This window comes from Sphaerodactylus townsendi, linkage group LG01, assembly GCF_021028975.2.
Source record: "Sphaerodactylus townsendi isolate TG3544 linkage group LG01, MPM_Stown_v2.3, whole genome shotgun sequence".
Classification (NCBI taxonomy): Eukaryota; Metazoa; Chordata; class Lepidosauria; order Squamata; family Sphaerodactylidae; genus Sphaerodactylus; species Sphaerodactylus townsendi.
In genome coordinates, this window is record NC_059425.1 from 107433100 (window position 1) to 107459854 (window position 26755).

Below are 26755 nucleotides of genomic sequence, written 5' to 3' on the forward strand. Positions count from 1 at the left end.
TTCTGAATGTTAAAAAAAAGTAGTTTACCACTAGAGGGCATGGTAACACCAGACACCCCCTACAAAAATAGTTCTGCTTTCATAGTTGAGAGTTTTCCAAGGGTTGGCTGGCAGAACTTTATTACTTATTATTAAGTGGAGTTAGCACAAACCCACAGTGTAAACAAGTTATAGGTCATTATGATGTATGAATGCAGCCATGTTTATCTTAGCGCAGTGGTTCTCAACCTGTGGGTCGGGACCCCATTGGGGGTCGAACGATCCTTTCACAGGGGTCACCTAAGACTCTCTACATCAGTGTTCTCCATCTGTAAAATGTTAGGGTTGGGGGTCACCATAACATGAGGACCTGTATTAAGGGGTCACGGCATTAGGAAGGTTGAGAACCACTGTCTTAGAGGAAGGCTCCTTGGATTGGAGGAATGCCTCTCAGAAAACCATTGGATCCACCCTGTTACCTAAGGCACCATCTCTGCTGCCTTTTCAAAAGTAATTTTATTTCAATGGACCTTTAGTTGATAGTGGGAGGACATATTTCAAATAGTAAACAGTAAAAAATTCAGAAAAAGTTCAGAGGCTTTCTCATAAACTTCCCAAAGAGCTCTCTGGAACCAACCCAAAGGCTGGCACATCTGGGGATTATCACAGATATGACACAAAGCTCCCTGTTTTTCCCCCCAGCAAGGTCAAGTAGATAGTGGAACATGCAGCAACGGTGATCAAGGGCAAACATTCTTCTGTCATGCAACTAGCCAAGTTGTTGAGAAGTGGATGATGGAGCTATCCAATGGGCCTGAGTACACTTCTGACCACTACAGCATTTTCTTGCCATCCTTCTGTCCTTGTCTAGCTGAAGGAGAAGCTTTGTCATACACTGGACGTTAAAAGAGCAGTCAACGTTTACATACACTGGACAGAATAGCTTAGGAGATCTCAGTTCCTCTTAATTTCGCTCAGCTCTCTGAATAAGGGAGGAACAATGTCTAAGGCATCCATCAGCTCAACCTTTAAACCCTGCATTATCGAGGCATATAAAGCCCCAAAATGACAAATTCCAGTTGGCATTACTGCCTGTTGTATCAGAAGTGCAAATGCAGCTCTATACAATCGAGCATCTATAGAGGAAATATGCAGGGCTGCCACCTGGTCCACAATATCCACTTTTTAAAGGCACTTTAAGTTGAGAGTACTTACTCTTCATCTCATGAAGCCTTTGGACAAAGGGTACTGCAACATATCCGGAAACCATAGATTATGTCCCACCTAGTTTTTCTGGGATACTGCTGTATAAAGTCCCAACTTCAAGATGGCCTCCTGCCTCATTGGAGAATGGTCCATTGGGTACTCATTGCGATGACCCTTCTACCAGCAACCACCAATTTGCATATTTAGCAAAAGCTCATGAGTATGTTGTTGAAATGATCACCATAACTTGAAAATATATAGTCCAAGGCACTGATCCATTCCCCACTCACTTTAATTCAGCCGGCAGCCAGCTGGAAAATCAGCCTGCTCTGTTTCAGCTCCGTGCATTGTCAGAGTTGCCTCGCTTAGGGAGGCTGACTCTCTGGTCATGTGGGGTGCTGATTTTGCACCCCCATGTGACCAGATGGCATGTGCCTGGAGAGATGGGTTACCCCATGTCCCTGGGCAGATATGCCACTGGATAAGGTAATCAGTATAGAGAAATTGGGAAGGATAGGTGAGTTATAGCAGGACAGGATACTTGTGGGAGCAGGAGAAGAGGTAGTAGAGGATTAGGAGAATATTTGATTGTACTGTAATTTGAAAAATGTAAATAAACAGTTTGTATTGTTAATTAAAAATTAAAGTTGAATTTCAGCTATCTGAAGATCATTTGTTGAAGCCAAGTATGTTTTACAAGTTGAACCTAAACAACAGAAATTAACAATGCACAGGAATGCAGTCATTTCTCATGAACTGATTTTGTGATTTTAATAATAATTTCTGTGTTTTTAAGGTGGATTTTTTAAGCAGTGTGCTTAGAAAGCAAAGTATATAAAATCTTAGGTGGTATAATTGTGGGTTTTCTTTGGGGTTATGACTATGGGCACTGTTCTGAATTGCCTCAAAATGTGTTTGTACTCACACAGAGGCATAGCAAGGGGGGAAAGCACCCAGTGCACTGGTGCATCCTCCGCCCTTTCCCGCCCCGTCCTGGAACACCCTCGCCATGTGTCCGGAACGTCCTTGCCACACCCCCACAGGGGCACGTGCCCGGTGTGTCTTGCAACCGCCCCCCCACCCCGTCCCCTTGGAGCTATGCATCTGTATTCACAAGATAGGAGTTTGAAGTGAGAAGATAGCTACTACTCTGAACTCTGTACATTACCCCTCCCTAAATCCCTCATGGGCCCACCTTCATAGATAGTGGCAATGGAGGCACCTCCCTGTGATGTTAGTGGCTCCTCCCTATGATGTCACCGGGTCATTGGCCCAGGCCCAGCCCTCCTCCCCAAGGAAACTATGTCCTTTGGTTGGAGCTATTGGTACATCCTATTTAAAGCTTAATGAGATGGTGCTTTCTTTTGCCAAAAAACAATGGGATTAACATTTCTTACAGCCTAGTTGGGTGTGGGTAGGGGAGAGCAAATTGGTTCTTGGAGTTGGTACAAGGCCATGCCAGCCCATTTCCACACCTTACCAGACACTTAAACAGGTAGGTTGGGCAAACAGGAAGTCAGGCAGGTACTGCGGAGCTCTGCAGCACCTGACTCAGGAGAGCCTGTGCCCCGCAAAGCTGTACTGCCCTAAAGTTAGACTCCAGCATGACTGGGAGTGGGCTAGGGACCTTCTCAGACTGGAGGTGACCTTAGTTGATTTCCACTGCATTTTTAGCCTGGGAATGCCCTCCTCCTCATCTCCGTCCAGAGGTTGGACTTATGCCACTCAAAAGGGTAAGTCTGTTTTGCCTTATGAAGGGCTTTCAGGTGGCCTGGGGTTTCTTGGTTTTTGGTGCCTCCCCATGCCACCTGGAAGCCCTTTAGACACAGTAAGGCAGCATAATAGTGGCATCATCCCTGACCACAACAGCCTCTGGATTGGACCATTAAAATAGCCCCCCCCCCCCTATTATGATGAGTAACCACGAGGCTTGATAATGCCTGTATTTTTGTGTCTTGGATATTCCTGTTCAGTTTAGTAATCAGTAATGTTCCCTTCATATTCTTGTTGATTCCCTTTTACAGATCATTCATTGATTTGATATTTGGCTTCTTAATTCCTGCTTCTGGAACATTGTTTTCCAGTTAAAATATGTGTGGAAATACTGTAAAGTATGATACTGACTTTGAATAAGCCCTAAAGTTTCTACTTTGCACATGAAGCTGACTTAAATCAAGTCAGACTATTGGGCCATCAAGATCAATATTCTCTGACTTGCTGCAGCTCTCCGTGCCTCAGGTAGAGGTCTTTTACATTATCTTCTCCTTTGCCTCTTAAAATTGTGGTGTTTGGAATTGAATTTGAGACCATCTGCATTCAAAGAAGAAAAGGAGTTTGGATTTATACCCTGCTTTTCTCAACTGTAAGGCGTCTCAAAACAGCTTCCAAATTCCTTCTCTTCCTTTTCCCCACAATAGACACCTTGTGAAGTAGATGGGACTGAGAAAGCTCTGAGAGAATTGTGACTCACCCGAGGTCACCCAGTAGGCTTTAGGTGTAACATTGGGGAATCAAACTCAGTTCTCCAGGTTACCTCTGACCTGCTCTTAACCACTACACCAAGCTGGCAGATACTTTGCCACTGAACAATGGCCCCACTCCCATATTAGTTGCAATTCAGTAGGTGTTGGTATAACTGACATTGCTATCATCAACAGTGCTACCTTAACAACTGAACACTTTACAGTTTGGCACTGTTAGTAGCAGAGAAGATGAGACATGAACAGCTTGTAGTTCTATGAGCCAGTCTTAAAAAGCTGCCACAGGCGTAATTGGATCCAGAGTTGATGTCTCACCAGCACAGTGGTTCTCAACCTGGGGGTCGGGACCCCTTTGGGGGTCGAACGACCCTTTCACAGGGGTCGCCTAAGACCATCGGAAAATGGTCTTTTTATATTTTATATATATCAGTTTTATGGTTGGGGGTCACCACAACATGAGGAACTGTATTAAAGGGTCGCAGCATTAGGAAGGTTGAGAACCACTGCACCAGCAGGATAGCTCTTTAGCAGATAAGGCTTTTTCCCCAGATTTCTCCCTCCAGCCAGTGTGGATTCAGCAGGCTGCAACAAGAATATGGAAGTGGTATGGAAGTATGGAAGCTACTTGCTTTGCTTTGCACACAAACAAATTTGTTTTTGAATGCTTCACAACCACAGAAGCACCATTTTGTAACTTAAGAAAATCTAAATGTCTCAACAAACTTGTAATGGGGTTGTGCAATAGCTATTAAACCCTTGCCCAACTCTTGTGAATTTCTTGAAGCATGTTGCAGTGCCATGGTGGAAGAACCCCTCAAAGAAGATTAGGGAATAGTGTTGTCAGAGTACCAACCTTAGCTTACAGCATATTAGCAGCTACGGTAGGTTCCATCCCAGTGGCTGCTGGATAATTTCCCTTGGCAATGAAGAGATTCAGGTGCAAGCACTAGAACCTGACTTAGCATTCCTGGTGAATGATACCAATGCTAGGAGGTTGCTCGCTCCTAAACCAAATGTAAAAAATGTAGAGGAATAGTAGCAAGTGGCCTTCACTAGGGCTTTGCTGGAGCTGCTGTTAGAAGCCCGCAGCAACTGAGGGGACAGAAGAACCTTCTTACGTATTCTGTGTTTTCCCCCTTTTCTGCATTTGAAGTGTATTTGTGTTTCCACAGCAACGTGCCTTGTTGAGTTTCCTTCAGAAAGAACCCTTGCCTCAGGCAAGAAAATGGCCATTGGATTCTAGAAATAAAGTTTTATACTTCAAGCTCCATGTAATTTCTTCCAAAAGAAAAAATAGTTTAAAAGTACATACAGGTTTTATGTGCACAATAATTAACTATTTGACTTACCAAGGAAATCAATATACTCTTGCACCATTGTGAATTTATGTCTTTCATGTGTTCTGATTCAGACAGTACATAATATTTCATAATGTTAATGATGTATCTCATTTATATCAGTTAATAAGAACTAGGTTTTCCATGGCCTAACACATAGTTAATTCTTTTCAGTGTTCACATGATATAATGACGTTTAGGCTAGCATGTATTTATATGGATTGCACACATAGCATAAACTCCCTCACTGTAGTTGCATAATGCTTTCGCTTTAATGTAATTCTACTATGTGAAACTAAGATGAATTTATATTTACTGAAAACAGGATCTTTCAGTTGCAGTGATACCTTCCGCCCCCCCCCCCACACAATTGTGTCCCAAGAACATGATTTTTAGTCAATAGCTTGACACTGGATTAGAATTGTATATGCTGTATATGGTATATTTGCTTATTGCATATCCAACATATTTATCAAAACTGAACTAACAGGAAGCCAAGATGAGTCCAATTCCTGTCCATCACTTAAAGGAAAAGGGTTGCCTTGGTGGGAACAGATTTTTTATTCTTAGTAATGCAGTAACATGTTAAGTGTCTTAAGTGCTACTTTACACTCCTATGCTGGAGACATTTTTCAAACCTTCCTGCCCCAAATCCCTTTGCATCATCCATCACCTGTTTGCAAATGATGCAGGTAGAATAATAAACCAGTGAGAAAAATGGAAGCCAAAATGTTCCCAGATGGATCTGGCAGTATAGTGCTATGTTAATAACAAGGATGCTGCATGAGATTGAATGAATACTGTAATGAGTTAGACTTGGACCCAAAAACCTCACTTGACCAAAAGGCAACAAGATAACACTAATGAAAAATGTCTGGACCAGAATTAACAACTTAGCTCGGTGATTAGCTATCTCTTTTCAAGAATAACGTTCATGGAGAGGAAATGTCTAAGTAGCTCTTACTAGTAATAAGGAAAAAGGGGAGAACATTTTTCTTCATTTTGATAAAGCCAAATCTGCTTACAAATGAGGCAGATGCCTTAAAAGTTGTTCATCTGAGTAGCTGATTTTTACATATTCTAATTATTCTAACTCCTTAATGCCCAATTCAAGACCATTCTGACCCTGCAACTTGCCTCTCTGTTTCTGCGTAATTTAACATTTCTGTGGACGTCAATTTAGATTCCAGTTTTCTACTGTAGGTGATTGTATCAAGGTGCATCTTTGCTAGACAAGAGAAATGAAGAGGAATGTATATGAATATTTCCAAAAGATTTCCTTGGTAGGTACCACGCCTACCTAACCTTTTGTTGGACAAGTGAAAGCAAGCCACAATGAAAGGACAGGAGTTTGGTAACCATCAGAAAGTGAAGGATGCTAAAAGTTAAGGCCTTTATCTGCAAACAAAAGTATTAATCGTCTATAACATATTTACAACTGCGACAGATACTAAAACTAACAGTATTTTGTTCACAGTGCCATTGTTTATACAGATAGCTTTCCCATAATACTTCAGTATTTTGGATGGGAATCAGTAGCGCTTTATATATGCAGGAGACATACATGTGTGAATATAAACAGATCACAGATACAGTCATCCAAAGAGACATCTGGAAACATTTAGACTGTACAACTCTTCCCTTTGATTTGCTAGGAAAACTGTTCTTGCCGTGAGAAGAATGTCAATTGTATCTAAAGTGGCATGAAATGATTAACAAAATGGGCACTACCATGAAAAAGCTTTGAGTACACAGAATAACCTTAGTTCAAGGTTTCTAGAATTTGTCCAGTGCACCAAATACAAAAAATTAAAAAGGTTTTAATTATTTAAAATGAGACGCTTTTTTTTTCTTCTGTGTGGCCAGATTTCTGCTGAGGTCTGACAATGCTGGTAGTAATTTTGATGTGCAGCCCAGCTGCCAGACTGAAGACTCCAGTCCTTCATTCAGAGAGCCACGTCACACTATGACTCAGAATGAAACCAGTAATCAAGATTGCACTGGTCTTTCCTGTCCTCTTGAAGCCTGTTGGCAGTTGGAACCCACTTTACTGGCCCAGCTTCAGCACTACTGAATGAAACTTCCCATTTAAGCAGTTCATGATCAGAAGTGATGAATGGCTTCAGCTATTAAGATGAGGAAGTGAGATTCAGCTTTAGCATCAAACCCAGATGCGGCGTGGGTTTTACAGGGGAGAACTCCCATATCTCCTGTTTTCCTCCCCGCTTTCCTCCCTTCCTGCTTGGTTAAGGATGGCCCAATGGGCCCTTACGATTTTGTTCACAGTTGTGAAAGGGGGTGGCACTACAGCGCAAAGTGCTAAGCTGCCACTACGGGGTTTCTCCTTCATTTAAAGTCTGTTCTTCATTTTCAGTTCCTTGACCCGAATGGTCAGCGTTCCTGCTACTGCTGTGTTTGTGAAGTAAATTCCTCCACTTGGCCTTGTTCCTCTGTAGATGATTGTGCATGTTTTCTGATAAGGGTGTGTTCCCAGTAAAATTTGCCCATTCTTCAAAGAGTGGCTCCACAATGTAGGTCATAAAGCCTGTGGAAAGACATGAAGCAACTACATCATTCACTAAGTGGACTTTCCTGCTAAACCAGCAACCAAGCACAGAGCCTGACATTATGGCTATAAGCTGTTTTTCTGTTTTCTGGTGATATTCAAATTGCGGCACCAGGGCTCAAGTACGGGTATATTGTAAAATTAAAGTTATTTATTTTTGTTAGGTTGGCAATATTACTTCTGTTTTAAAGTCAACAGAAAATAGGCAAAATGAAAAGGCATTCTGCCATTCCCAGAGCTCTTTTGAATATCCATATTAACCAGGCAACTATATTGTCTATATTAGTGGCTAGCCTCTTGCTCTCGTTCAGAAACTTAACTAGCTTAGAGATTTAACTAGCAATGTTATCTACAAGCAGGAGATCCATAAGGACTTACTAATCACATTTCCACCTTACGCAATATTTCCTGTCGCTGAAAGGCATAATATCCTCACTTCTTTTCCACTCATCAGCCAACCTATCTTTATCACCCCCTCCCCATCCAGCTTTCCATCCTTCCCTAACTCCTGGTAGCCTCTTCCCAGGAAAACTCACCTCACTTTCCCTCCCCATCCTATTTCTAGGCTAAGCTAAGAGTATGTGACTGGCCCAATTTTCAGCAGAATAGGGATTTGAACCTGTGTCGTCCAGATCCTAAACTGAAACTCTAACTACACCACACTGACTTTCATGCAGTGGCTTCTGTTGAATGGAAGCAAGCAGCTGGGCCTGGGAGTGTCATGGAACTCAGGGTAGCAAACTGCTGGTTATTGTTGTCATATCTGATCCCAGTGAATCTTCTCTCAAAGGCCAAAGCAGTCTGGGAAAAGGCCCTGCTTCCTCCCCTTACATTTTACAGATAACACTCAAGGTATGAATGCTAGCAACAATATGTGGTTGCTTAGCAATGGCTACCTGATGAGTTATTTCTTAAACCTACATCAGTGGTGGGATCCAAAAATTTTAATAACAGGTTCCGATGGTGGTGGGATTCAAACAGTGGCGCCGCCGCACACACACACCTCCAGTCCCTATTGGGCAGGGAGGTTGCTTTAGTAACCCCTTCTCGGCACTCAGAAAAAAATTAGTAACCACTTCTAGAGAAGTGGTGAGAACTGGTTGGATCCCACCTCTGCTACAGGTGCTGCGTTTATCATTCAAAGGGGCTTTTGAACCCCCATGTATTATTTTGTTTTTTAGACTTCAATTTTTCTGCAACTTTGAAACTTTTCTCAGGTTGTAAATAGATCTATCTGGTTTGTCTAAGGCTCCAGTTGCCCAACAAGTATTAGACATATTGAAAAACAGGGAAACCTTTAAAGACTTGTGTATGTGTGTGGGGGGTGTCACTTAATTTCCCCTTCTATAGCCTTTCCCTTACTATTTTCTCTTAGCAGCCTCTGTGTTTTCTTCCCTTTCACTTCTTTCTTCTGCTCTTCCCACTCATCAACCAACTTTACTATTGTTGAAGGCTTTCACGGCCGGAATCACTGGAGTGTTGTGGGGTTTCCAGGACACGGTCATACAGCTCGGAAATCCCACAACACTCCAACTTTGCAGTGGAATTTATTCATTCTTCATATTCCACATTCAGCTCATCTAACGTGATTGATTTGCAGCATAACAGCCCTGATACATGAAGATAAACAGGGGTATATTTACATATGCAGAGCAGAAGATTCACCACAGAAAAATATAGCATCAGAAAATTTTTCACCCTTTATCATTCATGGCATTTAAAATCTTGAATCCACTCATCTGACATTGCACCAGATCATGGGACTCAAAGGGACACTAAAGACTACTTGGTTTTCAAGTTGTTTGTTGCAACAGACTAAAACTGGATTGTTTGCAAAATCAATTTGACTTTGTTTCAAATAATCTCTATTGCAGTTACTTTTACATCATCTGTTTATGTATCATCTTGTATTATTCAGTGAAGTTTAATGGGAGAAAGTATACTCACCAATTTGTATACTAGGGATTGTGTCTTTCTGCTGATTACAAAGAGGACTTATTTCCAGGTCAAATTTCTGCTCCAGGTCACCTAACAAAAAGGAGGAAATTTTTTACTGATTACTTTGAAGATGCACCTTTTTTTTGTTTATATGCATTAATATGGGTAGTATATAACGATAACCTTTTTAATCACCACAGACCTCTGAGAATGCAGGTTTGTCTCTTCCCTCTGTTGAACCAGTGCATGCTTTGCTTCCTTTGCAGTCTTTTTGTTCTCTCCCCAGCTAAGCTAAGGCACAGCAGCTCAGGTGGGAGAATAAGATTGTCAGAAAAAAGCACGTTGGTTGTGGAGAAGGGAAGTAAAACTGCCACAACCACACAGTGGCTATTTTTCCTAGGTGGCTGCTATGGTGGTGATATTGGATTTACCCTATGTCTTTTCTTCAGCCAGTTGGACTCCTCCTTGCCATTATGCAGGTACTGAAAAGAGAACACAGGGGCTGCAGAGAAGGGAAGGAAGTATGGAACAGGATGAAGCCTTTACTTCTACTCCTGGACAAAGGGCTGCTCCTAAGACAGGCTCACAACTACCAATACTCCAGTCTCTCTTGCAGCAGCTATTTCAAGGTGGGAACCAATTACCAGTCACAAAACCTACTGGACAATAGACTTGCCCACTTTCTTGGGACATGGGACAGGTGCCACACTGAGAAATGATGAGCCACGGATGGTATTAGAGCCACAGAGTGAATATCACTGTTGTGTAACATTGATGAGCAACACTATGTTGATACTTTACATTGTGATTGGTATTTGTACAAAATTATATGTTACCAAATGCTATAATATGTTTGAAATGCCTCTTTGAACCAATTGGGACTATGTGATTCATGCACAAGATTCCAAAATACCTGACCTATTGGAATGAGCTTCAGGAATTTACTACTGAATAAAAAAAATGAATTCTCAAGATGACTTCTCACAATGTAGAGGCAAGCAGAGTTTTTCAGGAACAGAAAATGGCTATTAACTCTTGATAGGACCTAAATAGGTTTATGATGCCCTCAGATGTTATCACAGTATATTTATTAATTTAGAAAATTTATATCACTTTAAGGTGACTTACAACTAAGCAAGACCCAACCAGTAAAAACAAGCTGATGCTATTGAGGCTATTTAAATGATAAAAACTCCCTCGTCAAAAGTCTGGCTAAAAAGGAACATTTTAGCCTGGTGCCTAAGTGAAAGTCAACTGGGTATCAGGGGAAGGCATTCCAAATGTGAGGTGCCAGCTCTGAAAAAGCTGCCTCTGGCCAACACCTGTCTCACCTCTGAAGACAAGAGACACAGAGTTCAGGACTTTGGAAGAGGATCTAAACTGACTGGCTGGACAATACTAGTGGAAATGGGCCTTCACATACCCTAACTGCAAGCCATTGAGGGCTTTCCATGTAAAAACCAACAAATTCCTTTTGTGAGAGCAACAGCCAGGTAAGGCTGTTGGTCTCCATGACTTCTGGAATATCTGCTCAGCCATTGTGAAATGGGATGGGGGACTAGATGGATCACTGATATGCTGCAGCATGGCAGCCTTTTTTATGCTATCATTGGTACTGAAACAGGAGGAGTTAACATTTCAAAGAGTTCTGCCTACTTGATGGGAATTCCAACATTCTTCCCTCCCTTTTTTATACCAGTTTATCAGCATTGTTGTCCATGGGCAATTAAATAGCTATGCACGTGTTAATTTGTTTCTTCTCTTCAACTGCAACTAATTTTTTAGTGAGGTCATATTTCAGTCCACTTTGTAAAATGAAGATTTGAAATGAATATGCAGAGAGACAGTGTTGGTTTGGAGAATAACTACCACTTCAGATTAAGAGTAGTGTCTCAGAGCACAAGGTGAAAGTATTTCAGCCTGCTGACCTTGCCTATAGAATTCCTCACAAACCCGTTCACTCCATTGTTTGCTCATCTCCCAGAGCCGGCAAGGATTGCAGATGTCTGCACACTTGAGTGCAATCTGAAAAAAAAGGGGAACATGGTCAAAATAGTGAAGCAAAACAGATTCTGCCTGACAGGTCTTGTGATACTGTTTACTACTAGCTTTGTGTTGCATGAAGGTTCCACTCAGGTGGAGGAGTGGGGAATCAAACCCGGTTGTCCAGATTAGAATCCACCTGATCTTAACTACCACATCCACACTTCAAAAACAATGTTGAAGAAGTACCTTTTCAAACAATACATGGTTGTTATAGCAGTTAGATCTATCAATACCTATACATTGAATATGTAAGGCAAATGTGGTCTATTCTTAGTAACAGGAGGGGATGTTTGAGGGGGGTGAGGAAGGTGAAAGGACTTAACCAAGCCTGGGCCGGTCTGTTTGGTTGGAGGGTTGAGAACATCTGAGGACCCAGGGAGCAGCAGGTGTCAAGGCACCACTGCTCTGCCAGCTGGGGGCAGCCTGTTGGGCTGAGGGGAGGTGGGGGCCTTCTGTGAGCCCAAGGAGCAGCGGGCACCAAGGCACTGCTGCTTGGCCATCCAGGGGCAGTCTGTAGGGGCTGGGGAGGTAGGAGGGCTTCTGCACTCCTGGGGAGCAGTGGGCGCCAAAGCACTGCCATTCCGCTGGCTGGAGTGGGCTGTTGGGGTGAGGGGAGCCAGGAAGGCTTCTGCAGGCCTGTGGAACAACAGTTGCCAAGACACTGCTGCTCTGCTGGCTGGAGGTAACCTGTTGGGATGTGGGGGCGGTCAGAGAGTTTCTCCAAGCCTGAAGAGCAGTGGGCACCAAAGCGTTGCTGCTTTGCCAGCAGGGATAGAATGCTGGGGCTTGTTCTTGGGTTGGGGAAAGGCAGGCAGGGAAGGGGACAGAATGTCACCCACCAATGGAGGGTTTGTTGTCACGATATTACATCCCTCAGCCATTTATTGGTTAGGATTTTTTCAAGTTGTAGCAATAACCGTCCTGGCCAATATTGTAAGAACATAAGTGTTTTTTTCTACAGTGCACATTGCCATTAGAAAATAAGTTTAACAGAGCTAATTCAATCATCAGTTCTAACTGTTCTTTTGTAATTTTACTTATCTCCACAAAAACAGGTCCCCAAAACTTTACTATCACAGGGCAAGTGTACCATATGTATATAAATGTACCTAATTCTCCACAACCTCGCCAACAATTTTTGTTCCCAACCTTCATGCTGTTGTACACTCCTCAAAAATGTCTTGAATGGAACTTGATAAAATATTCTATTCCACTCATTATCATTTAAAGTTGTATTTAATTCTGTTTCCCAGTTCTTTTAAATCTTCTGTGATGGTTTTTGTATGTGATTCAATAATATCTTATATATTTTTGTTATCAGTTTACCTTTTTCCTTTTCTATATTATATACTAGTTCTTCAAATTTAGTAAGGAGTCTGTTCATCTGGTCTCTATTTTTGGGGGGGCAAAAAGTTGAAATTTGATACGTTTGTATTACATCCTACTGGAATGTTATTTCCAAACCCTGTTAGGTCCCCTTTTTCTAAGATTATATTGGCTTGGCATTTCTTAAAACAAAAACCTTTTTAAAACGGGGCTTATTTGAGCAAAGACCATAATTTTTAATTGTACTGTCTTTTTAAAATGCTGCCAGTTCATGGAATCAAATGCTTTGTAATTGTCCAGTGATAATAAAGCCATAGCTGCTTTCTCTCTTTTTTTGAACCAAGTGGAAGTCCTGACCTATACAACGTTTAGGGACAAAGCCATAATGATCCAATTTTATTAATCTTGGGATACAGTCCTTCAATATGGAAGCTAATATCTTAGTAAAATTTTTATAATCTGCATTCATTAATGATATTGGATGATAACACTCCCTTGGTGCTGAGTCCCTGCTTAGTATTGAAATTAGAACTAACTTTGCTTTCAACCAAAAAGGAGGCAAAGGTGATCCCTCCATAATTTCATTATACAAAAGGAGCAGGTGGGGAACTAAAATATCTTTATCCTGCTTATAAAATACTGATATGAATCTGCCCCGTGCTGAGACTCTTCTTAAACAATTAATTGCTGGATTGATTTCCTCAACAGTTATGCATTTATCTAACAGATCTCTATTTCACTGTCTATTTTAAGAATATATGCTGAGAGACAATATTGATCTATTAATAAAGATTGCATTGCATTCCCTGCATGTAAATCTTATAAAATTTCAAAAAAGAATTTTATACGCCTTTTGGTTTATTAACCAAATTTCCCATTTTAGAGCATTTCCTTTCAAATTCATAATATTTTTGCTTTGTATACCATACTTTTGAAGTTGTTCTGTTTATATCCAATATATCTAGTTCTTTTTTTGATCCAATTTAATTTATCCAAGGCCCATCCTGATGTTTTATAATTTGGCATTTACTTACTGATGTCTTTTTCTATATCACTGCTTCCTTCTTTGTTTCTTTAGTTTGGGTATATTTTGGATACACCCCTCCCCAATTACTACTGTGTTTTCCCAAAAATAAGACAAAGTCTTATATTAATTTTTGCTCCAAAAGATGCATATGGGCTTATTTTCAGGGGATGTCTTATTTTTTTCTGTGATTTTGTGCCCCCACGTGACCAGATCAGTTCCGCCTGGGAATCTGTAACTAGGGCTTGTTTTTGGAGTAGGGCTTATAGTTCAAGCATCCTCCAAAAATCCCAAAAAATCATGCTAGGGCTTATTTCAGGATAGGTCTTATATTCGGGGAAACAGGGTACTTTCATAGCTTCCCAACATAGCATATTTGATGTGGAGATATCTGAATTCTCAACAAAATGTTTCTAATGTTGTCTTAATATTCTGCATACTTTTTTCCTCTATCTTTAAAATTGGATCAAACTGTCCCATATAATTTATTTATTTGTTTGTTTGTTTGTTTGTTTGTTTGTTTGTTTGTTTCTAGGCTGCCCATTCCCAAAAGGGCTCAGGGCGGCGTACAAGCAAAACCATATCAAATTTATATTAAATACATTCAGTATAAATACTATTTAAAACCTAATAAAACAACACAACAATTCTACATATTTAAAAACCAGGATGGCGACTTGCATATCTAGACCCACAGGAGGCCTTAAGAGAACCTGATTATTTAACCCAGCTGGCAGGATGGGAAAGCCTGGTGGAACAGTTCCGTCTTACAGGCCCGACGGAACTCACTTAGGTTCCGCAGGGCCCTGATCTCTGGGGGGAGCTTGTTCCACCAGGTCGGGGCCAGGACAGAGAAAGCCTTGGCACTCATTGAGGCCAGCCGGACATCTTTTGGGCTGGGGATTCTCAGAAGGTTCACCTCCGATGAGCGGAGGGACCTAGTCAGGCAGTATGGGGAGAGGTGGTTCCTCAGTTACATGAGTCCAAGACTGCTCAGGGCCTTAAAGGTCAAAACCAAAACCTTGAAGATGGCCCGGAACATGATCGTCACTACCCATTAATGTCTGACATTCCTCTTGTATCACCAAGTGTTGTTTCAGAGGTTAAGCTTCCAAATTAAAAAGAGTCCATGCTATGTTTGTAATGTTAATAACAGACGCAGTGAATTCAAGAATGACTGAGTTTTATTTGTGCTGGAGGGGGCAGGGGTGACAAAATGGCCAGCAAAGTAAGAAAAAATTGATGCCAGCTTCTGCTGACTTGGTGATTTTGGTATTCTGATGTCTTAGAAGTCTTTATGACCTGGGAGATGGGCAGAGAGATTCAGGGTTTAAGGTAAGAATATTCAAGGATGGGTTTGGTATGCTGCATGTTTTGAATACTGATTTATTTATTTTATTTAAAACATTTTGAGGGTCTCCAAGGCTGCAAACAAAACTATTAAAACGGGTTTTGAAAAATACACATATGCATAAAGACAATTAAAATACTAACAATTGTAGCACATAAAGAAGAAGGACAAAGTCAGTAGGAGAGCACCAAACAAAACAGAATCTGCTGGCAGGAGATAATACATCTCCATGGTGAGGGAACTGCATAATATTGGTGCAAGGACCAAGAAGGCCCTTTCTTAGGTTGCTCCCAGAGGTGGGATCCAGCAGGTTCTCACAGGTTCCCAAGAGTAGGTTACTAATTATTTGCGTGCGCCGAGAGGGGGTTACTAATTGGTGATTTTGCCACATGATTTTTGCCTTAGTTATGCCCCTCCTCTCAGCAGTAGCGTGCAGAACTTGAAGCAGTCTAGCAGGAGGTGCACCGGCGTGCGTGGCAGCCTGCGCCTGTGTGCATTCGTTTCCCGCCCAAGGACTGATGCAGCAGCTGTGTCCTTGCCACAGCCCTGCCCAGGAATGCCCCGCTTCCAGAATGCTCAGCCATGCCCCCGTCATATCCCACCCAGCCCCATTGGCGCTACATCACAGTTTGAATCCCACCACCATGGGAACCTGTTACTAAAATTTTTGGATTCCCACCACTGGTTGCTCCCATTTAGCTTCAGATGGTGAGGAGGTTCAAACAAGGACTTTTGAAGATGACTGCAATGGTTGGGTAGGTTCATATATTCCTCAAGCATTTTGACCCCAAACCAAATAGAACTTAAAAGGTAATGGTACTTTGAACTAGGCCCAAAAACTGATTTGAAGCCACTGTAGATAGAACAAGACTGGACTGATATGGTCCCTACAATATATTCCAGTCAGCATTCTGGCTGCAATACTGATGACTAGTGGCCTTGCTGAGCCACATATATCATTTGGACTTTTTAGGTTGTTCTTCTGATTGATTGTTCATGGAAACATGGTTATGCTGCAGGCCATAAACTGCTCATATTTAATGAAAAACAAGAGTTGGCTGAGAGAAGTACGAAAAAGTAGAGAGAAGTCTATATATTACTTTCTTGAAGAAATAATATCTACTTTGTGATCATTTCTTTCGGCCTCTTCTACATTAGCAAATACCTTAAGTAGTTTGCAAATGGATTTTCCATTTGAAACAAAATTATTACTTAGGCTTTTTTTGTAAATGCTAAAAGCTATCTGGAGAGTAAGTAACTTTTGGGGTTGTTCCTTTAGTTAAGGACCCAACCAGCAAAAAAGGCACCTTTTAGGTTAATAATGATGGCTTTGACCTTATTCCAAAGATCCAGTTCATTTCGGTAGCGCTGCTGGAACAAGCAATTTGAATGAGATTTGGTTTTGTCATTACCTTCTGAAGAACAGCCAAGGAAGAAGCAATTTATTAATATAGTTACTTTTCTGCAACTGGAAAATAGCAACTTAACAGTGCATTGACTTCACTGGGCTTAGACTTCAGTAACTCTGTTCTGGATTGCACTGTAGAAATTATTCAGAGACTAGTGAGTACTGCTAACAAAGGTGGGTAAAAACAGTCCCATTGCTGAGCCAAAAGCGCCCCCCGCCCCGCCAACCATTCTGCCTTTAGAAAGCAGAAATTTCACAGGTGAAGCTCTTTGTAGCACAGAATGTTTCATCTGCTGTTATACAGCAGGCAGCTGTTAAAAGATGCAGCAACCTTAGCTAAGAGGGGAAAAAAACCCTTACATCCTTAATGCATCACACTGGCATTGTACTGGTGGGCTAATAGCTTGCAATTAAGTTGTTATAGAAGTGTTCTGTATCTCTTCCACAGTTAACTATTAGCCATTAAAGGCTGCACAGGAATATGCAGCATTATGATTTAATCCTGTATGGTTCATAAAGTTTACTGCAGGCTGTAAAATCGTTCCTGGCATGCAACTCATTCTGTGGAGTAACAGTCAGTATGGCTAAATGAAAAAAAGTATGCTGTTAAAAAGACTGTGTTTCCCAGAGGCTACATAGTGAAAGCAAAGGAACAGCAGCTCAGAGTAGTTATTCTCCTGCATTTCAGTTGCTGTAATGGTATAGATATTTCATAAATTACAGTATCAGTTGCTTCCCCATAATGAAAACCAGAAGGCATGAAGCATGAATATATATTTTGGTGACTTCTTAGCTGAATTACGAGGAAAGAATTGCTCATTTTCCTTCCCCCATCTTCATAGTTCAGCTGCAGTCATAGCAATTCCTTCTTTATATGCAATTTTTTTGTAAAATCCATATAAAAATTGAGTTTGATGCAATGCATTTTCACTGATATGTTTGGAATTGAGGCTATATCACCCCAGTTTAGCAATCCATTTACTAGACCTGTAATGTGGCATCAAAGACCAAATGTATATGAAATGCTGCTTGCATCTTGTTATAGATGACACTATAGTAACAGATATGTGGGATCCCAATTTGGATCAAGGCCATGGGGAAGTTGGCGGAGAACTTTTCCTGTACTGCTTTCCTGGCATGAAATACCCCATGGAGTTGCTATTTACTCGTTGTGCTATACATACAGAAGTTATATGTTTGTCCACAAGGTCTTTTCAAGTGGAGAAAGTGATTAGGGGAAGGAGAAGTTAACCTCCCTTGCTCTATATGACTGATTTTTTTTCTTAAACCGCTTAGGAGATCTAAATGAGGAACTTCCAGCATCTCATCAAGTTTGGCCCATTGACCCTGGCTGTAGGACAACTTCTTGCAGCCCAGAAAACAGAAAGATCCAGAATTGTGTTCATGGCCAAAGCTAGATTTTGGATTTGTTTGCAATCATTCCAAGAGATAACATTGCAAAGAAACTGTAACTTCCTCATCAGCAGGATCTTCAGTTTCTGCAAAATCTGGTTCCTACATTCAGGCTTGGAAAAATTCCCATATGTTTCTATGTAAATGCTCACATAATTCTTTTGAAAAGCACACTGTGAATGCAAAGTGTTGTACTGGATGAGTCCCAAAGAAAAGTAACAATGGAAAATGAGACAAAGGGAGAAAGATAGGAAATGAAGATTAGATACCAAAGCCAGGAGAGTTTATTGGAGTTTGTATGAAGATGGTGATTGAGCCATTGTTACCAGTATTCAAGATGCTTCTCTTAAACTAGGAAAACTAAGCCTTGTGCTTCTATGGCCAAAACCATAACTGGTTTTACTTCTCTTAATTTCTCCTTCCCTACAACCCATTTCTTGTACTCTACAACAAAACTTTTTGCTGCTTTTCCATTCTGTCAGGTTGACAATTATTGTGATTCTAAAGTTCTCCAGGTTGGATGATATGCGTTTACCATCCCTGTACCAAAAGTTGCAAGTGACCGTCCTAGCTAGGATACTGAAAAAGTGTCCTCACAAAGTGTTTGATTTTATTATTAGATTCTCAAGACAATAAATACATGGCAAGGAAAGCTGTTATATAGCGGCATGTTACAAAAGCTGTAAAAACATGGAATTTGTGTTGGGGTGTAATCAGTGGTGGGATTCAAATAATTTAGCAGCCAGTTCTAGTGGTGGGATTCAAATAATTTAACTGGTTGCTTACAAGCACCATTTTAACAACCAGTTCTGCCGAAGTGATGCGAACCTGCTGAATCCCACCACTGGGTGTAATGTAAAAAACATCCAGCATAGAACGTTGTTTTTGTTTTCTGTTCTGTGTAGTCTGCATTTACCTGGAGCATAAAATGCCTATCCGGTGCATCTTCTAATCTTAGATCCTGATTTTTGAGATGAGCTTTCAAACAAGTCAGAAATTCATTCTGTCTATTGATGTCTGTTGCTAAGATCAGAGATCCCAACTGTTGTTCAATATCCTGCCTGCAATTGAAAAAAAAAGAAATAGTAAGATATTCTTATATCAAGGGATTGTTTAATATTAAGATCTTGTGTTTTTGATGACTCCGGTTAGTGTAATTATTTTATTTAGTGGATATGGTTTTGTACAACCCTAACACTGATACAACCTCTTCCACACAGTCCTCCCCTGCCACTGGCTAATGCAGCCTGGAGTCAATTTCAGGTAGGAAGGAAGCACTCTGGTGTGGGGCCATAACAATTAACACATGATTCTTTGGAACCTGTGGTAAGACACCAAGTACTTACTCTTACCTGTCTAGATACTGATTCAGGAACAGTTCTGGGATACCTAGTGGTGGAAGGGTTTTTGGAAGAAAATTCCTTAGGACAATATGGCAGTCTTGGAGGTGGGTAATGATGGGGACTAATGTGGGGATCAGAGTTACCTTGCTTCCCACCAAAACTTGGATCCAGACTTATCATGATCCTCAATACAGCAGGGAAAATTCCTTTGGCCCTGTGTGCAACACACATGAAAATTAACCTCCTCATTTACATATTGAACTGGAAACTTCTGGTAATATTGTATTGAACTGAGTGTCTTCTGGTTGGTAGAATGGGAATGAGATTTATCAGGTGTCCGCTGATTTCACAGTCTTGGATTCTTTCCACCCAAGACAAACACTGAACAGGACTGAACTATAATCACATTTATGACAGAATAGGTACCAAATGTCTGGCAATTTCACAGCACACTTTTGTTAGATCCACTTGATGCAATGCAGCACAAATATTGATTCTTTTGTTTTGAGGGAAAGGCACATGAGAAGAACAGCCTGTCATTTTGAAGTAACCTATATACAGTTTAGTAATACACCTCATGTAGTCAATGAGTTGGACCTAACAATCTGTCAATAGATCTATCAATGGGTTTTTCCTGTGTTCCTCTCAATTAAGCACCCTCTTCTGACTTAGGGAAATGATTCCTGGGGTTATGGCTTTGGGGCATGGACTAACAGCCATGCAAGTAAGAGGTCTGGAATGAAGACAGAGAATGTCTAGTTTTTTTAAACATTCTTGTTTTGAATTTTTGTCCAAAATTAGGAAGGCTAAGAAAGCTAAGACACACACAAACACTGAGATTCTTAGAATTTTTTCTCAATTATTTTGTCCACAACTCAAAGGACAAGTCATAGTTTGATTATGACTCTGTTGCTGCCTCACTTACTTGTATGTCTTTCTCTTTACAGTGGAACTTTAATATTGCCCTGTACCAGGACAATATGTGCTGCCTTCAGCAGTGTGCTGTCTTGCCAGGAATATATGTTTGTTACATTAGGGAGAGTTGCACAAATGGAACCAAGGAAAAAAGCCGAACCAATATTTCATCATTAGTTTTATTTACTTGTGCGTTTTATTAAAACCAAGCTCTAAAGTATACCATGATTTTGTCTCCAAAAACCATTTCAGCCCATTTCGTAACAGACAGTGCTAACCTCTCTTCCTTTGGCAGATGTGTGAGTAGCCTAGATTCTCGAAGCATGCCTACTGTTGATCTCCAGTGATGGTTTTCTAATACTGAGACATTCTAGGAAAGATGGAAAGAAACAGTTTATGATAAAATTCAGCAGCATTTGCTATTGATTAATGAACACTTCATTCCTTAGACTAATTGTTGCACAGACATAGATACTTGTAATGCTGTCTGCCAGCACTTTGGGTTGGATAGGGCAGAGAGAACTCAGTTTAAACAATATAACAGCATCGAGTGTCTTTAGCTATTGTATAGAATGCTCTCAACATTCAGGACTATAGCTGAATGTGTGATAGCACAAACAAAGGATTCTGATGGCAATTTAAAAATGATGAGATTTACTGTGGCGTACATTTTCATGGACTAGTGGGCCCTGGCCTATGAAAGTTTTTGGCTCAGTAAATCTGCTAGCCTTTAAAACACCCTTACAGTGCAATTCTATGCAAAGGTAACTAAGTCTAAGCTGATTCAATGGCCTTAGACTGGAGAAATTCTGCATAGGAGTGATTGAACAGTTAATTCTCTTTTTTTCTATTTGAATACACGGCTGCTACATGTGTGTTAATTTGGTACTTCAGAGCGGATGCTCAGATTAAAATGACAGTTTTTATTGGGATTTATACCCCACCTTATAGGGAGGTCTTAGAGTGGCTTACAAAATTAAAAACAACAGTAAAACATAGTGTTACCCACCTGCATACCCTCCTCCACCCATGATAAGCTCTCTAACAAGAATCAGTTAACATCAACCAACAAGACAACAGTCACCAAGGTTTTTATTTTTAATTGCCTACGAAAGTTGAAGGCAAAGCTAGCACAAGATAACAAGGCATTTTTCACATTGAAAGGGAATCCCAAGGTTTTTTGTTGCCTTCATTGAAGACTCCACTGCTGGTAGCATTAGAAGCTCAAATCAGACCCTTGTACTTGGGCAGGCAAGTACATGTTGTTCCCATTTGGAAATCTCAGATGATGGAGAGCTGTTTCATCATTCAGAAATGATTGTACGAGACAATCACATATTCTTATGGAGTCAATCATACAAGCTATCTTACTACATTTGAGCAGGGACATCCAGTCTATGAAACTTGTTTTATTTGTAACCATCATGTTCACAACTGGACTTCTAAGCTCAGTGAGCATTTGGCTTCTTAATGACACCCATTGTGAGGCTTATAATGTGACCCAAGGCAACATTTGCTACTTATGCATGTAATAATGATAGGTGAACAGTCGCTGACCAGTGTCATGCTATCCTGAGGCCTATATATTGACTTTGGATTTATGTTTTCATGTACAACATCCCTGCCTTTCACTAATCACATTTCAAGTAAATTGTTATTTATTGTAAACTGTGTACCTATCAAGATAGTACAACTAGATTATAATGAATATGTGTAGTTTTAGGTGTGCTTCCATAGCTGTATTTTATGCAATTAGCAAGAAAACAGCCACCAAAGTAAGTTACTTTGAACTTTGTATTTTTTCCCAAAGACGAAGGGTTAAACTTGATTACTTTACATATTGATTTATTGTGGCCTTCTCATGGGATCTTGTCTACAGATACTTTCTTTCGAAGTTAGCATCAGATGGGATTCCCAGAATGGGATGCCTGCCTCCTGCTGAGGTTTGGTGTGCATGTGAGGATGAAGAGAGATTCAGGGAATACATTATACTTTGTAAGACAACTTACTACACAAAGGCTGGTACACTTGAAGGCTCATGCTATTGACAGTTTTGCCTGTAACTTTTTTTTAAGTGCCAGATATAACTGCAGTGGCTGTGCAGTTGTCAAAAAGTATGTGCAGAAGAGAGAAGGTTGTGCAACTAAAGTACAAAACCAAAGAAGTTTGCATGTTCAGAGTTAGAAGTGCAGAGATAATTGTGGTCTGATTTGCACTGTATGAAAGTCAGTTTTGATTCATATGGAAAATACCATGAGCCATTGAAGATACTATGAAGCCAGACTTATACTGGAATCTGGCCACTTGTTTGTGGGTTTTCACAATAGTTTAGAGAATTTTGTGTACATGACAAAATGATGATGTGTTATTGACAGTTTCACATGAATGTTGGAGTGGCATGATTTCTAGCATAGTCTCATTGTAGACTATGTTCACATTGTTGAATTAGTAAGTTGTTAAGTTATGCAGTCCTTTGACTGCTAGCCATTTTTATGCAAATAACTTTGGTGTCAAATAGTAGACTGCCTTTGCTTCACAAGGTTATGCAGACATTTATTTCCACTATGTCTAGAAGCCCTAACATTTGGAGGAGTCTGGAGTATTGCCTCAATGCAAGCTGCACACCAACTACTTAGCTGTGGCTTGACTAAACAGATAAGAATATCAGGTCATAAGAGTACCATTCTCACAGCCTTGGATCTCTTAGCCTAGCTGTTCCTTTATCTTAAGATAGAAGTACAATTTGAACTGTTACACAATTGATGTTTCTAGGAGGGAAACCATAAAGGGGGGAGTAAAGGTGAAGAAACAGAATGCTTTAACATTGTAAACTAGTTAATTGTGAAATTGGAATTATGCAGCCCTTTGTGGATAAGAGCCCTTCGGGGATGGGACGGTATAAAAATCTAATAATAATAATAATAATAATAATAATAATAATAATAATAATAATAATAAGAAGAAGAAGAAGAAGAAGAAGAAGAAGAACAACAACAACAACAACAACAACAACAACAACAACAACAACAACAACAACACTGGTCTAGTTCCTCAGAAATCAAAGGAGAATATCCAAGTCATACATTACTTGGATACTGCTCAGAAACTGCTCACTCATGCTCAAATTCCAGACCACAACGGTAATATCTGTAAAGAGAGGTCATATAGATTGGGCAGGATGAGGTTCTGCCTGTGCATACTCTACATAAATCATGAGGTTCTCCATGATTCTAGAAGGAAAAAGACGCTTCTGGGGAAAAGGTGAAAATACAGGATTTTTCAGGTTCTTCAGCTGAAGACATCTCTGAAACAGCAAGTGGACAGAATCCTTTAATTGGTGGATGAGACATCCTTGTCTTAGAGAAAAGGATGACAGTGAGAGCACTTGCTGGACCAGGAAATCCTGAGGGGTAGCATGAAGGGGACTTGTAGTGGGAAGGGGAAATCAGCAGAAATTGCTACATTTGGAGCCAACATTGTATTTCCCAGGATTCTCTCTTGCACTGTGTATGTGGTAAAATGATTGTTGGAATGGTTTGCCACCAGAAGATGACATCTTGGCATGCCCTTACCTTCCATATATGGATTGGGTCTATGGAATGCTAACCAGAAATTGGGATGGAAACAGCTAGCCACCTGCAAGGTGGCCCTGAAATAGGACTGATTAATAAAAAACATTTCTTACATGATTTCTTACATGCTAAATGGCATTCTCACCTGGTATAAACTGGCAAGATGGTGTTTGGTTTTTATCAAAAAAGGTTGGTTGACTCCTGGATGGTCTACATCATGTGCTGCAGCAGCCAATAGTCCCAGCATAATGTCCAGAGGAGTAAGGAAGTTAGCAAGCTGTACCACAGAAAATGTAATGCAACGTTAAGTGAAATATGCCTCTTATTGTACATGCAGTTAAGCAAATCCATGCCCATGAAATTGCTCAGGTCTCATATCTCACAGAAGAGCACGATTCAGCCCATTTTCAGGATGCTTATGAAAGTATAAAATATTTTCAGTTCATACTGCAGCTTCATATATCAACACATTTTCAATTTCTGCAATAGCAAATTCCTTACTGGAAAAATAACTGAGGTGCCAATTATTAAAATTCTCAAAAGCTTCACAGATAATGCTACTCATTTCTTTCAAGTAGTAGGATCAAGCCCTTAAGTAAATAATTCAACCAGGCTCTCCAACGTTGGATATAAATCTTTCAAATTTGGGTAACTCTTTAGGAAGTTCACCCTCTCTCAACACAAAGAGAGAAGTGGATGTGTCCTTTAAAGAGGACTCCTATCCCCTCTGGGTTCTAGCCAGTGGCTTGACTTTCTGGGCTGTGCTGCATTTATCTTTAGCCACTGGCATCTTTACTTGACCTACTTCCTCTCCTCCACTGGGTCTACTTGTCAATCAGGCAGATTTCACCTTTTCTCTCCCGCAGCTAAAGAAATCTCTGGGCTTTGTACTATTAGCTGCTGCCATGTTGGCCTGTCTTCCTCCCTTGCTGACTCCCCCTAATCAAACAGATTCCTCCCCTTCTTCTCCTTCTAGCATAGTGGTTGGACTTTGCAGGCTTTTTGGAACTGGCAGTGAAGAGAGGGACATGGCTGTTTCTGAGTTGCTAGTTATTGACTCTCAGCAATATTGTTTTGAGTGGGGAAATAGGTGACCATTTCTTTCTGTCCCTTCTGGTCCCATGGAATTATAGGACTGAAATAATAATCAATGTTTGTATTTGTGCAAAGAAAATGAGATCAGGAAGTGATCCATCTTTTAAAAATGTTAAATTACAGACCAGATTAAGAGAATAACTGTGGGGGAGGCAAATGCTTGCTACCCACCATTCTTAATTACATTGCTAGCTAAAACTGCCATAACAGCAGCAGAAACAGCAGCATAAATCTTAATTGGCTGAATTTCCACATCAAGTTCCAGAGTCTAAGACTCACAACTTTGTCTCCCATTAGTTCCCTGAGTCACATTCACCAGCCCTCCAACCCTTTTGTGCTTGCCCTCTTCTTGCCAGTCAGGTACACCATCTCCTCTCTTCAGTTCCCATCTTCATAGTTCCTTCAAGCTTCTGACTTTCAGGAGCTTATTTTGCCCCACTTTAATCATGAAAGTCATGGCTTCCAATCTATGCTGAGGTCTCTTCAGCACATTCTCTCGGATTAAGTCCCTTTTCTCCTTTCCTCACAAGACTCTTTCTCCTCCACACACCTTCTGTCAGATTCTTCTTCATCAGTCTGCTCTGACTTTAATGCAGTTCTTGCTTCAGGACTCCCTTGTCCCTAAGCTTCCTTATGCTCCGGGACTACCTCCCAGTCCTCAACTACTCCCTGAGAAATAGTTAAATCCCATCCAAACTTACACATTTTCTTTCCTCACTGAAGTCACAGTATCCCAACAACTGAATATGCCAGCGTGCAACCCTTGCAGAGAAATCTATCAAAGACTTCTCTACCATAAGCACAATGTACTGAAGAGAGAAATCTTGGACAGTGATCTGAGGTACTTAATGAGTATGGTTACCTTGGGCTCCTTTAGGTAACAGTGCATAGCTTGTGTGACATCTGCAGCATGAACAGCATTGTGGTATGGATTTTGGCTATGATAATCTTCCTGCACCATAACTGTAAACAAAGGAGGTAGGATATTAGCTTCTCCTGTACCCAAATCATGTTTGTTATTTAAATTTGAGATACCTTTATGGGTGTTTTTGAAATAATGTTTATTCCTTGAATTTAGAAGAATGGCACTCTTTCTAGACCTTTAATGGCTTGGCAATCTTATAAGGCTGAATTGGGAGGGGAAGGACCACTCTCTAGAAAATATTCCTAGAGAACTCAGAGGATTTGAGGTCTAGTTTATAAATCAACCCTTTATTGCTTTTTAATGAAAGCAACCATTCAGAAGAACAAGAAATACTGTTGGGAGGGTTGAGAGAGGCAGTATCTATTGATGATGTAGTTACTGAATGTTGTTTACCTATGTGATTATTAATAAGCAACAAGGAAGGCCCCCTTTCCTACAGAGCAGCTTGTCATTGAGTTGACGTATTACATGCAGAAGGATTCATGTCCCTTTGGGGCATTATTTAATGATTTTTTTCCCAGCATATTGATCGCTGAAAGCCACAGGTTACAATGAACTCAATATGGATTGGCTACAAAAGGTGGCAGCAGTGCAGCCATTCTTAGTGACATTCTGAGGAGACCCAAGTTGTCATGTCAGCATAGGGCTTGCCTGCTTCTTTAACAGCTTATTCCCACATTTCAGGCTCAGCTCCAAAGTGCTAGAAGCTACTGTGTATCTGTGCCAAAAAATTGAATCAATCGACTGCAGAAGGGTTAATGGAAGAGTCCTACCTTTACGGGAAGGGTTCTACCTTCATTCATAATGTGGGTCAACAAAATTTTATCAAGT

The 26755-nt window shown here is 40.6% G+C and overlaps 1 protein-coding gene across 4 annotated transcripts in view; it reads right to left on the reverse strand.

Annotated features, from left to right (window-relative positions):
* Positions 1–5544: 5544 nt before the first annotated feature.
* Positions 5545–26755, reverse strand: part of PDE7B (phosphodiesterase 7B) — a 179517-nt gene continuing 158306 nt past the window's right edge. For 3 of the 4 annotated variants that reach the window (XM_048490045.1, XM_048490038.1, XM_048490029.1), the window contains 7 exons: positions 25862–25962; positions 24050–24181; positions 20611–20702; positions 18991–19135; positions 11435–11531; positions 9516–9596; positions 5545–7547 (listed from right to left, as the gene is read on the reverse strand). In XM_048490045.1, coding sequence (XP_048346002.1) covers positions 7333–7547; positions 9516–9596; positions 11435–11531; positions 18991–19135; positions 20611–20702; positions 24050–24181; positions 25862–25962 — 863 coding nt within the window. In that variant the 3' untranslated portion in view covers positions 5545–7332. The other variant, XM_048490053.1, reaches the window with a different exon arrangement.